This window comes from Sander lucioperca, chromosome 8 (assembly GCF_008315115.2).
Source record: "Sander lucioperca isolate FBNREF2018 chromosome 8, SLUC_FBN_1.2, whole genome shotgun sequence".
Lineage (NCBI taxonomy): Eukaryota > Metazoa > Chordata > Actinopteri > Perciformes > Percidae > Sander > Sander lucioperca.
The window spans coordinates 9,870,131-9,882,533 of record NC_050180.1 but is presented as its reverse complement, the minus strand read 5'-3'; the positions used below and the strand labels follow the sequence as shown (position 1 = coordinate 9,882,533).

Genomic DNA, 12,403 nt, shown 5'->3' with positions numbered 1-12,403 from the left:
TCTGCTAAGGCCTTTGTTTAATTAGTAGTACAATGAAGCTGATTTCCCATAACATTTTTAAAAAGGGCTTTTCTTGCCATGTGCTTTTATAACAAATAAGAATAAAAATGGAAAATGTTTACTCCATATGTAAACTGATACAAGTAGTTCTAAGAAAGAAAGAATTTAAGGAAGACTAGCAATACTTTCCATTCCTTATCCAAGCTCTTGTTATCAGAATTGTTCAGGCCAGTGTTGCCATGTACTACACCATAAACATAGTCCGACAATTCAATCAGGAGTGTGTTGTGGTCGTGACTTGAGTGTACAATACACCAGATCAGTGTGTCAGATCCAAGGCTCACTATTCACTGTTACAAGCTGTATAAAAAAGTGTTGATAAGGCTCAGGGAGCGAGGCCACGGCTGAGAGGCTGAAATAAACACCAGGCGGTAAGAGGCGATATGGCGCTGTGACGCCTCCTCTGCATGTTGTTTATGTAGAACGCCGTGTTGCAGACCTTATGTTTGCAGAACTGTGGGCTGGAGTCAGCATTACGGCCTGGATACAAAACATACTGGTTTCTTATTTTTTTTTTCTTTATTGTTAATGAGCCTGCATCAGCGAGAGAACGGAGCTCTGGTGCTGGGAATCCATTTGCAATGATTAGCTCCCGAAAGCTCTTTTCATAAAACTAATTGTTTCTATCATTATCTTGTTTACTTAAGACCCACAGAAAAGAAAATATCATTACTTTTTATATATATAAAATAGGTTCCTTTTTGCATGATGAGCTCTGGGACATGTACCCCATTTGCAGCGGTGTGTGGCACTTAAGACACTAAACTAATCTCAATAAACCTGTTCAATTCATTCATTAGTCTCAAATTCCGACCTTCCTGCCATCGCTCGTATCGCATACTGAATGAAACCATACGGGGAATATGATCAAAGCAAGATCATGTACGATACAACAGTCTAGTGTTGCAGTGGTGATATCAATGGACGAAATCCAACAAACACTTAACTATAAAGCAAAATCTGTGGCGTCACAGGTATCTATGGCCAAACCCCTGTTAACGCCTCGCGTCAAGTATAAATCCTTTTTATGAATAACTTTCCAAAATCACATCTTTCAAACAGATAATATTGAGCATTTACACAGGTGATAATGAGTATACAGCTTTTTTTTCTTCTGTAAAATGAACACTCTTACCGTGTGTATTCTTCCTGAAGTTTACTGGGGTCTGTCACAAAGAATTTGACTCTGAAGCTCAAGTTATGGGGAGACCCTCCTGGAAAAATGATAACGGGACAGTTAGAGGGGAAAACACAACATGGCAGAGCTGTGAGTGGATACAAGTAAGTTACTAAGTGCAATGTAAACGTTTATTCTAAAAACAATGGATAAGTTCTATACCTATTCCTTTTTTTCAATTGTTGGATTGGATATAAACGAGTGGAATAAGTGACTCCAAGTGGAAAATTAGCAAGCCTACATTTCTACAAACACATCAGTCTAACTCCATGTAGTGTGTGAAATACAAAACCCTGTGGTCATTCCTCGATGAATCAATCACTCAGCATTAAAAACAGAGTTGAAACACAGTTCAATCATTGCTCGAGGAGGACTGCATTTCTCACTAGGGCTTCTTCCTAATTGTTCATGTTACACATTATTTTACTCATTATCAAAAGAAAAGAGCAGAGTTGAAATGAAGTTTAACCATTGCTCACGGCATGTTCGGAATTTTAAATGACGCTTCTGCTCGAGGTGACGTGTGGATTTTTAACCTTCACAGGGGCTGAACTGCAGACTGCTGCGTCAAACAGCTGCTAAATAGTGAAATTCAAGCAATTACATTAGGCGTGAGTGAACAGTCCTGGCTTTACAACTTTCTGTTGATTGCTGAAAATGACCCGAGGCCTGTACTACGAAGCAAAATCTGGCGTTACCGAGGTAACTTGAGGTTCAACCCAGGGTTTCGTGTATCACGACGGTGGATCACTTGTTACCGGGTTAAATTACTCGATTGATAACGGCATCACCGTTCAAGATCAGGTGGAGCTCGGTGCGTAGAGAGAGAGAGAGAGAGAGAGAGAGAGAGAGAGAGAGAGAGAGAGAGAGAGAGAGAGAGAGAGAGAGAGAGAGAGAGAGAGAGAGAGAGAGAGAGAGAGAGAGAGAGAAGTGCCCACAGAAAAGTTCAAACATTTAGAGACCGACAATCCCGTTAACATTCCCCGATGGGTATTTTTATGAAAGATTTTCAGCGGAGGGAATTACGTAGGCCTGTAGGCTATTTGTCGGCTTCTTGAGCCATGTGTTGCCAATGCCACACATTGGTTAGAATTATGTTTTTATATTTTTTATTTGATCTCATGATCACTTACCACTGCCAGGGTCGCAACTGATAATATAATAGGCTAAAGCAACGGCAGTTTACGGAAAGCAAAAGTGTAATTGTGGTCAGATCTTGTGCCTGACCGATGGGGAAGTGATATTCGTTGTGTGTGATAAGCGTTGTGATTTACGCATTTACAGCGTCCGCTTTTTTACCAGCTTTCCTACCTGTGTTTTGCCTGTAAAACCGTGTCTGTGTTCTTCATATTCATGTAGAATTATAGTTTGCTCTTCTTATGTAAAACATGTGTCTCTGGTAGATGTTTGCGATTTGTGTAAACACCACCTCTTTTATGTGAACGCGCGTGCTGCTAGATTGGGAAACCCTGGGTTGATTGAACTAGTTGTTAACCACCGTCGTGACACAGCTTATGTGGGACTGCGGTTGTTAGGTTAGGTGAAGCTGGGTAACTGAAATAAATCCAGGGCATGTTGATCTTGATTCGTAGTACAGGCCTCAGGTTAAGGTGTTATGTTGTGGATTTCACCTACTTCTTAACTGTTTCCTGACGGGCTTGTTGGGATCGAGCCAGCGCTGTAAAATATTGATTGAGAGACACTTAGAGAGACACCTTCCAGAGCATGGGTTACACAACCTAAATTATTCACCACTGGCCACACACACATCTGACAGAAATACTCAAAACACTGTTCACATGGATACAAACACACATCAATATACTATACACACTGACAAGCAGTAAATCTACATTTTAGATGTATTTGATTTTATGAGACTGATCCAAATACAGAGCATCTCTGGAGTCCTCTTGTAGACACACACACACACACACACACACACCTCGCCTATAGATCAAAAACATCATACTGACTGGCGCATCTAAGGAGTCATCAGCCAAGTGCAGGCCAAAGTAGTCTCTCTCAGTCAGCTCCAGGTGCTTAAAGACAGCATCCAGCAACACCTGGCCATGATCCGACTTCTACAGAGAGGGACAGAAAACACACAATGAATTACAATTTGCCACTCAATGTCCACCGTGAAAAAGCAGAAGGAACTAAGACAGACGGACAAACGGGCCACGCTGCTTTGCACAATGACCTCTGAATTACATCTTTGCTTTTTGCTGCTCCCGGCCTCCTCGGTGAAAGATCACAGGAGAAACAGTGAGGGCACGGGGAGGAGCGAGGAAGTGATTATCCTGTGCTATACTGCAGAAAAGATTGGTGCTGGGACTCCTCACACACACACACACACACACACACACACACACACACACACACACAAAGAAAATCACTTTTCCCTCCAAAGACCTCTAAATAATTTGAATCCTCACATTGCCACAAAAGCATTTCACCAACTCAAGATCCATGTGTGTGTGATTCATCCACGTTAAGCCTTATTTAATATCTTTCTAACCACATGGGGAGGAACATGTATAAGGAATTAAGTTGATGCGTGCCTGTGGGCTATTGACATATATTTAACTATTTTGCTACATGGTTTGTTCAGTGACCGTGTAACACCATCTGACATCTTTCTAGCAATTTCGTAAAGCTGTATAGCACTAAAAAAAAACTCATTGAGCATGAAGAATTAACATGGTGTGCAGAACCGCAATGAATTTGAATGCCATTAACATATAGATGTACATATCAGCTTTTTTTTAATGTGATGCCAGTTCCCACAGTCACCAGCTGTCTTAAGGAAAACAGTAACATTTGATGACTTGGCTTGTTGGGAAAGCATCTGATCATCACATATCTTATATTTGCATATAGAAACCCTCAAAATACAATGGTTTATGTAGCATATAAGACTAGCTTTTCCCATTATGCAAAATGAATTTGCATACAGAAATATGGGAGTTGTATAAAAAATAAAACAGCTGCTCAGAAGTGAAGATTCATTGTTGAATTTTCACAACAATTTCCCTTTTTGATGCCGTTAACAAACCGGAAACGGATCAGTGATCAAGCGCCCCGGGTAACAAATAGTCTTTTGAATTGAACTGAATAAAAAACAGACATGATTGTGTGGGCAACCGTTTGGTGAAAACTACCATGAGATTACAAGGCAACAGATGCAGAAGAGTCAGAAGTGTACTACTGAGGAACACTTGGCTCTGAAACAAACCAGAGCACCATGGTAAAAGAGCAAAGAAAGAACAGTGAAATCACCGTCTGTCTGTGGTCAGGCTTGCATAAAAGAGGGACATGGAAAGAGGAAGCGAGAGACAGAGTTCAGGGAGGTATTTGTATTCAAGTAAATCAATGACAATGTGCTTTAACATGGTTAAGTAACTTCAAATCTATAAGTTCCACTTTTAAAGGTTTTGGACAGGAAGCGCTCAATGATGCATGTTATTTACTTGTTAACTTACAAGGACTGTTTATGAAATAACCCTTTGCTGTGATCAAACAAGAGGCAAAATGAAGGTCTACATGCTTTAAAAAGGGAACATCTTTTCCTCTTCACAATCTTAATAGCTGGGCCTCACAACATTAAAGTGTGCAAGCAGTCTTACACTGGCACGAATGACTATAATGTATATTGCGGTTTAATTTCCTTTTTTTTTTTTTTAAACAAATATGTTTGTTGTTGTATCATTGCAATGGAACCAATGGGTAAAATGTCATAATAGTAGGAACAGCAGCTTAGCAAACACCGGGGTTGTAAAAAAAAAGAAAAAGAAAAAAGAAAAATAAGAAGGAATTTCCCAGAGCCGCTGAGAAAAGCAGGACAGAAGAGTGACAAAAGGGAGAGAGGGATGAAAGACTGAAAAAGAGGTGAGGAATGATTTATGAAACCGATCATTAATATCACATCGTATCATGAGGGAGTAGGAAGGGTGAGAGGATAAACTGAGGGACCACAAGTGGAGCAGAAACTCACACCTGATCCTGCCGCCACTTTGAGAGGAGGGAGGAAGAGAGGGAGTGTGTAAGTGTGTAACTCCATATGAGGTCCCAATGGGAAGAGACACACACACACACACACACACTCACATTTGACTGTCACGGTGAGATCTCTGTTGTCAGATTGTCCGGCGATTTTTATTTTTTTATTATTTTATTATTTTTATTTTTTTAAATTTTTTTTTTTATAAATGGTGTCAAACCCAACCAACCAAGCTTTTCAATTTGGGATCAGCTTTCAGAAAATAAAAGCTGTTGGAAAGACATCAGAAAATAGTTGTGTGTGTGTGGACAGAACACATCTGACTAGCTTTGTTATGTGACAAAATACCACACAGTTTATGCAGATGCAAACTGGCCTCATCATTTACAGGCTGTTGGATTTACAAAGTAACTGAAATGTAATGATTCAATCAGCCGACTGGGGTCAAACAGACAAAATGAGGAAGTGAAAAAACATCTAAGCCTCCAATATGATGTTTTCCCATGTCAGGCTATTCAGAGATATGACTGAGAGACTGTGTGTGTGTCCACTGCTTCACCCTTTGTATGAAGCAGCCTTTCAAGCTGGATGTGGGAGCCCTCTGTGCATTTTTTATACTGTGCTCCCAGGAAACCCATCGCCACACTGTGTGTGTGTGTGTGTGTGTGTGTGTGTGTGTGTGTGTGTGTGTGTGTGTGTGTGTGTGTGTGTGTGTGTGTGTGTGTGTCAGCCTCTTCTGGTTTTCTAAAAGCATGCGAGTCAAATGTGCGATCGCCGCCAGCGCATGAGCAAACAGCAATACATTGTTAAAACTGAACATGCACACAGGCAAGCATGTCCACTCACACACACACTGTTTACCGCAACAAATAACGGCGGCAAACTCTACACTGTAGATAGTTTGCAGGCTACCTACTCAGTGAGAGAAAGAGACGGTCACAAAGAGCAAAGATAGACAGAGTTACAGAACACATACTACAGGAGAGAGCAACAAAGAAAAAGACAGAGAGATAGGGAGAACAACTGGTGACAGAGATGGTAAGAGGAAGACAGAGAGTCATAGAGACACACAGAGAGACAAGAAGAAGAAGAAGAAGAAGAAGAAGAAGAAGAAGAAGAGCGAGCAGGGAAAGCGAGAAAAGGAGTGATTGACGATGCGGTTGTGCGAGACAAACGCTCTTTGTGTTGATCTTCATCAGTCCAGCAGCACCACTGACTGGAATACTGTCTGTGTGCGTGAGAGTGAGGAGAGAAGAGGGAGAAGTGGTGATAGAGCGCAATCAGAGCACAAGAGACTGGCTGAGAGAGAGAGAGAGAGAGAGAGAGAGAGAAAGAAAGTGGGAGAGAGATGCTCTGATAAGTTTTTCACCCTGAGGAATTATTTAACGTGTTAGAGGGGGAAAAGAGCCCCAAACATCAATCGCACTGGACGGACCTGAAGTCCAAAGTGGCGTTCGAGGGAAAAGCCCCCTAGTGTTTTTTCAGATTTAACAAAAGGCGCAAAATGTGACACATTTATTTCCCTCCTTACTTCTTTCCATCCACGGGATACAGCTGAATGTGCTGCATGTACGTGTTTGTGCTAAACAATGATGGAAATTCAGGAATGCGTGAGGCAGCTTGTCCAGACAGGAAGAGAACTACGTGAAGGAGGAGTCATTCACATCTACCTCTCTCTCTCTCTCTGTCTCACACACACACACACACACACACACACACACACACACATCTGTAGGAAACTGACAAACAAGGACAGTGACTTGAAGAGAAACGTAACTAACTATAGTCTAAATATCAGCCTACATACACAGACATTTAAATAAATATGAATCCTTTTGAATAGACTGGATTCTGGACATTTACAGGTTATACTATATACTTTGACACTTCTAAGTAAAGGCAACACCACTTGTGTCACACAGTTAGGTTACATGCCATAGTTGTGATGGAGCTGAATCTGACAATCATGGCCCAAAAAACTGTTATCAGCATTTTCAAGGCTGCTGAATATTACTATCTAATCTACACTCACATCCTAGCTAGCGTACTGATATTTGTGACAAGAGGCTTGATCGGTTTATCAGAACAAGGTTCATGGAAAACGGCGGCTGAGGGAAAACCATCTCACTCCAAGATCCGTTTAGTAGCCGTTTCTGGAGCTTTCAATCATGTCACAAGATTAAATGATTGATGATCCACAACAACTGGGCAAACTCCATCTGCTGACGAAGATCAAACGATTTAATCAAAAGACCCTCTTCCTCTCTTCAGACTTTATCTACAAAAACATCAGCCGACATATATTTATGGATACAAAAATGTACGAGGAAATAACTGAAGTAGCACACATTTAGTATACTGTATTCTGATATTATAGAGAAGGAGCTAAGCAAGCAAAATCCTCCCACGCCACACCCATCCCACAGCACAAACACAAACCTCTTGAGCCATTCTCCGTTTTCACTTTAATTACAGTATGTGTTAGATTCTAACATACTTAAAATGCAATAATTTTACAAAAACACACAGAGCAGCTGCAGTCTATATTTTGGCTCACCCAGTCTGAGAGATGGCACGCTAACTGTTGAAAGGTTTTATATTAAGACTGTACTAAAGGAATAAGTGTCTGGGATGATGGGTCATTGGTCAGCTAAAGGGAAAGTGAAATAAACGTGGTTAAATTAAAGTAATCTATGGAGTGGACACATATCCAGCTAGCTTCTGGAATGTTGTGCTGGAGAAGATTTCACATGACTGTAAAGCTTGAACTTTTGAGATGATGCTTGTCATTTATCATCACTTACCACAGTGCCTTGTTTTGTAGAAAATTATCTTTATATTCCTCAAAGTCCGGTATCTAAAAATTGACTTGTATTTGTATTTCGCCCAGGGGTTACAGCCGTTTTTCAGGATTATTTATCTTTGTCTTACTTGCTCATTATGAGAGCTACTTGATTGCTCTTGCTCTTACAGACAGCCACATGTTTGTGTGCTGTGTGTAGTGGTTACTATGGTTACTGCTGCATGTCACTTTACTCTTTACAGCAGATTCTGCTGCATACTGCTATGGTGTCAGCCAAAGAATTCCCATCTATAAGATCATCAGTACAGACAAGCTCTCGTGTGCACGCCACGCCCGCCCCCCCGCTCCCCCCAGGCCCAGGAGCGCGCCGGTTCCCATGACAATAAGTGACTGCTTCTGGATTTTTTGGCTAGAATCAAGGCCAGTCGGCCAGGGAGAGGATCAATAGAAGTACTGTTGCTCTCAGGATGGCTTGCCTTTCCAGGAAGTTACTGCGGCTGCAAGGGTCTGATCAATGACACTGACAGAGAAACTGACAGAGACCGAGTCATTCTTCAGCAAGACGCAGGGAAGGGGGAATGGAAGGGGGGGGGGAGAAAGATCAAGAGCAGGAAGCAGAGAGGGAGAGAAATGTGCAGGGAGAACTGTAAAGAAAGAAAATGGAGAGAGACTGTGTAAGATAGTGATCCACAATAATGGCTGAAGACATAATCCTGATTACCCATCTGTGAAGAGATCACGATGTATGATGCAAATTGAAGTTCACTGGCCTTTTGGTTGAATCACTGTGAATTCTTCCAAATTTGTTTTACGGTTCACGCGCAGAATGAGTATCTCGGTCCTTTAGGTGGGTTAGTGTCGCTTTGCCAGACCCGCCTCCAAAGCGCGCTGGAGGAGGGTCTGGCTACTCCACGTAGCATTCGGGGATGGAAGGAAAATGTGCTGTGGTTTAATGGCATTTCTTTAAGCCAATCAGAATCATCATGGGCGGTGGTAAACTTCGCACAGAGCCGCTGCAAAATAGTCATGCGAGAGAAAACTCAGATTGGACAGATAGTCTAGATCTGAGGAGCAGTCAACAATAGTCCTCATAAATCCACCGGATTTAAAATTCAAACACAAAGAAGGCGTAAGGAAACGGAAAATACATGCATCTGGTGGAATTTCCTGCAGCACCGGAGCAATCCCGGAAGTAGAACGCAAAGGATATAGACTAGTGTCAGGAAGTGAGAAAGATATTCCAGCTACAAGAGCACCGTGCTTTGAGGCAAATTGAAGATTGAAACAGTGAAATTACCCCGGGCCCGTCACCAAAAAGACTTTTTCCCATATACTTGCATGGCAAAAGAGATGTCTGTACATCACTGGATACATTTTTTTGACCGTCACAACCCATCATAATGACTCGTTTCACAATCAGAATTTGATCCATTCGGTCCGATAACATTTGGGAAGTCTAGAAGAGCTGCATGATTAAATCATTTTATCCTTCAAGTTAGAGGAGCGCTAAGCTGGAAGTAGCCGCAGAGCTCAATGGTGTTTTAAGCCCCCAACGTCGACTTCAAGGCAGCGCTGCGACCGTCGACTTCAAGGCACCTAACCCTAACCATTGCCTAATCCTAGTGCCTTCCAGGCAGTGCTGCCTAGAAGACGATGTTGGGGGCTTAAAACACCAAACACCAGCCGCAGAGGTCTCTAGTGCGCCGGCTTTATGGCTCTATTTTATACGCAGTTTATGCTCCATGGTGGCTTTATGCGGCACTAAGCGGTTCTCATAGGAATGACCGGGGCTCCGCCTCATGCGCTGTACCCAGTTCTTATAATACATCCATGCTTCAAGCTAGCTTGTGACAAAACCTCAAAAACTAACATGTTTTTTTTTATCTCATGATCTGCTCCACAAGAAAAATGTTGTTACGTAACCACTCTGAAGTAATAATGTGCATTTGTGTATTTTTCTAGATGCATATGCATGCATATACATGTTCACATGCACTCCCAGTCACACCCTGTAACACCAACAGGATGTAATCTGTCAGAGGGGATGTTATTACAAGAATTGTATTTTCTGACGCACAAAGGGAATTTCCCTTCTCATACTGTCAGAAGTCTGACACAATCTCACACAATGACAGAGAAAGGGAAAAAGGAAATGTGTTATCGCATGAAGTGACAGACGACAGTCACAAGCCAACTTGTCACCTGGCTTTGGGTAAAACATACCACACTCACACACACACACACACACACAAAAGAAGAAAAAGTGTGAGAAAAAGACATTTTAACCATTAAAAGGGGAACACCACCTTGTCATTTCCATGGCCTAGGAAAGTTCAATTAATATAAATGAAGCCAGAAACCAGGGAAGTAAATCTCTTTTATTTTGAGTTTATTTTGAGTTTATTTTGAGATGTTTAGAGATGTTTAATGTTTACTAATATTTTTGGACTCAGACCATAGGAATAACATGTATCAATTTTGAAAATGGGCATCGTTCACAATATAACAGAAAAAAAAATACAGTGTGGGATGCTTTCCCACCAACTCTCAAATTAATTCGAGGTGGGGAAATTTAATTCGAGGTGGGGAAATTTACAGTAACGGCACAAGTGGAGGGTTGTGAGAGGGAGGAGGGGGCACAGAATTGGTGCTCTCATTTCTTGTTTTTCTTTGGGGGTGGAGAGGGGGTGCTTGAGTTAATGTACACCCACTTGATGACTTAATAGTAAATATCCCTGTATTGGTTTTTTTGTATCACAAAAATTCTGAAGTTGATTTGTTTTCATCAGCCAGGTTGAAGTAAATCAATGGGTTTCTCTCTCTCTCCCCCCCCCCCCCCCCAGAAAAGATTTACTTGGGGATCATTTGGGGGCTGTGGGGGATGTAGACAGGAGGTATAATGTTGCCTTGGTGTCAGTTAGATACGGTTAGTTACAACATAAGCCATGTTGGGGTTTTTTCTGCCTATATATTTGTTTACATTTTGGTAAATTGACATCATTGAAAGTATGTGAATTAGCAATGTAGCCATGGATGTGCAGATAACTGGATTACTTTGATACTGAAGAAAACATTGATTCTTAAGCAAGTTCTGGAGTAATAAGGAGCATCTTTATTCTACGGTTCATTTCTGATCGACATCAGAGATAATGATAATCTCAGGGAGGCCCACTGAATATAACAATGTGTGTGTCATGTCTGTGTGTTCAGGTTTGACGGAGTTAAGACTCCAAGAAAGGAGAATTCATTTTGATGCCTCGCGTCTCACCCTCCGCACAGCGCACCCCTAGGGAGGTGCGCTTCACAGTTTGAATACATCCATTCTTATGTCAAACCTACAGTGTGTGCCGGAGGTAACAAGTGTTTTCTCTAAGTTGCCATATCTTTTATTAAAATCTAAAGCAAGACACTCGTAGACCAGGGAGAGCGGTACTTACGCAGACTTTGAACGTCTGGACAGTGTTGTCCAGCAGCAGTACGCTGCACACAACCTGTGTGTGCTGTCTGTCTCGCTCCACCTCCGTCGCCCGGACATTGTAGGATCTGCCAGCAGGCAAGTGGAAGCGCGCGCTCATCACGCTCCTACCAGGGTCTGCAACAACCAAACACAGAGCAGAGAGGAGACAATGATGAGTGAGAGAAACTAGAGGTGAAACCGCAAAAAGAGTCGGACAGGAAAAGAAATGAAGTATCATTATATCAATGCTTGTAATGTACACATGCTTTATGACAACTTAGGTGTGCTAAAGTACGAAAGACCCCTCAATCCATCTCCAAGAAAAAAACAGAATAAGCCAATGTACAGTTCAACATCATGTATTTTTCTCCCCGCTACCTTAGCGAAGACAGAACAGCAAGGCAAGCCTGTACAAGCGCGGCGAATAAGCAAAGACTGACTGCTTCATGAGAAAAGAATGTCAATGAGTAGGAAAGCAGCAGATTCCCTACCCGGGGATGTGGAAACTATACAGCAGGCGAGCACTAAATCACTCACAAGCTACTATAAAACCAAATGAAATGAGAAAAAAAATAACTTGGCAAAAAGAGCTTCAAATGTTTGCAATCCTGCACGTATCATTATGCCAAAGTGTGACTCTGTTTGATCGTCAAAAAAAAAAGGGAATGTTGCGAAACTAACAATCAGGATATCTCTTCCTTTCAGCTGCCTTGTTTGAGACGTAGCATGTATGAAATTTGAACTATTTCAATTTTCACTGCATTCTAATCGCGACTTCACACGTGTGACTTTCATCTACCTCAGAAGGAATGGGATCAATACTTAATACTCAATAATTTGATGATTTCGTCGGTCTGGAGTGGCTCAAGTGATTGTTGGTAAATGATGGCAGTGCAAACAGTG

At 41.8% G+C, this 12,403-nt stretch overlaps 1 protein-coding gene across 2 annotated transcripts in view; it reads right to left on the bottom strand.

Moving 5' to 3' along the window:
* Positions 1–12,403, bottom strand: part of ptpn4a (protein tyrosine phosphatase non-receptor type 4a) — an 84,805-nt gene that overhangs the window by 37,331 nt on the left and 35,071 nt on the right. For both annotated transcript variants that reach the window (XR_004898020.1, XM_031281681.2), the window contains exons 2-5: positions 11,481–11,635; positions 3,214–3,321; positions 2,873–2,915; positions 1,196–1,274 (exon numbers count right to left, since the gene is read on the bottom strand). Coding sequence is in view for 1 of the 2 variants with exons in the window: in XM_031281681.2 (XP_031137541.1) it covers positions 1,196–1,274; positions 2,873–2,915; positions 3,214–3,321; positions 11,481–11,618 (368 nt within the window). In the remaining variant the exon portion in view is untranslated. The remainder of the gene's footprint in view (positions 1–1,195; positions 1,275–2,872; positions 2,916–3,213; positions 3,322–11,480; positions 11,636–12,403) is intronic.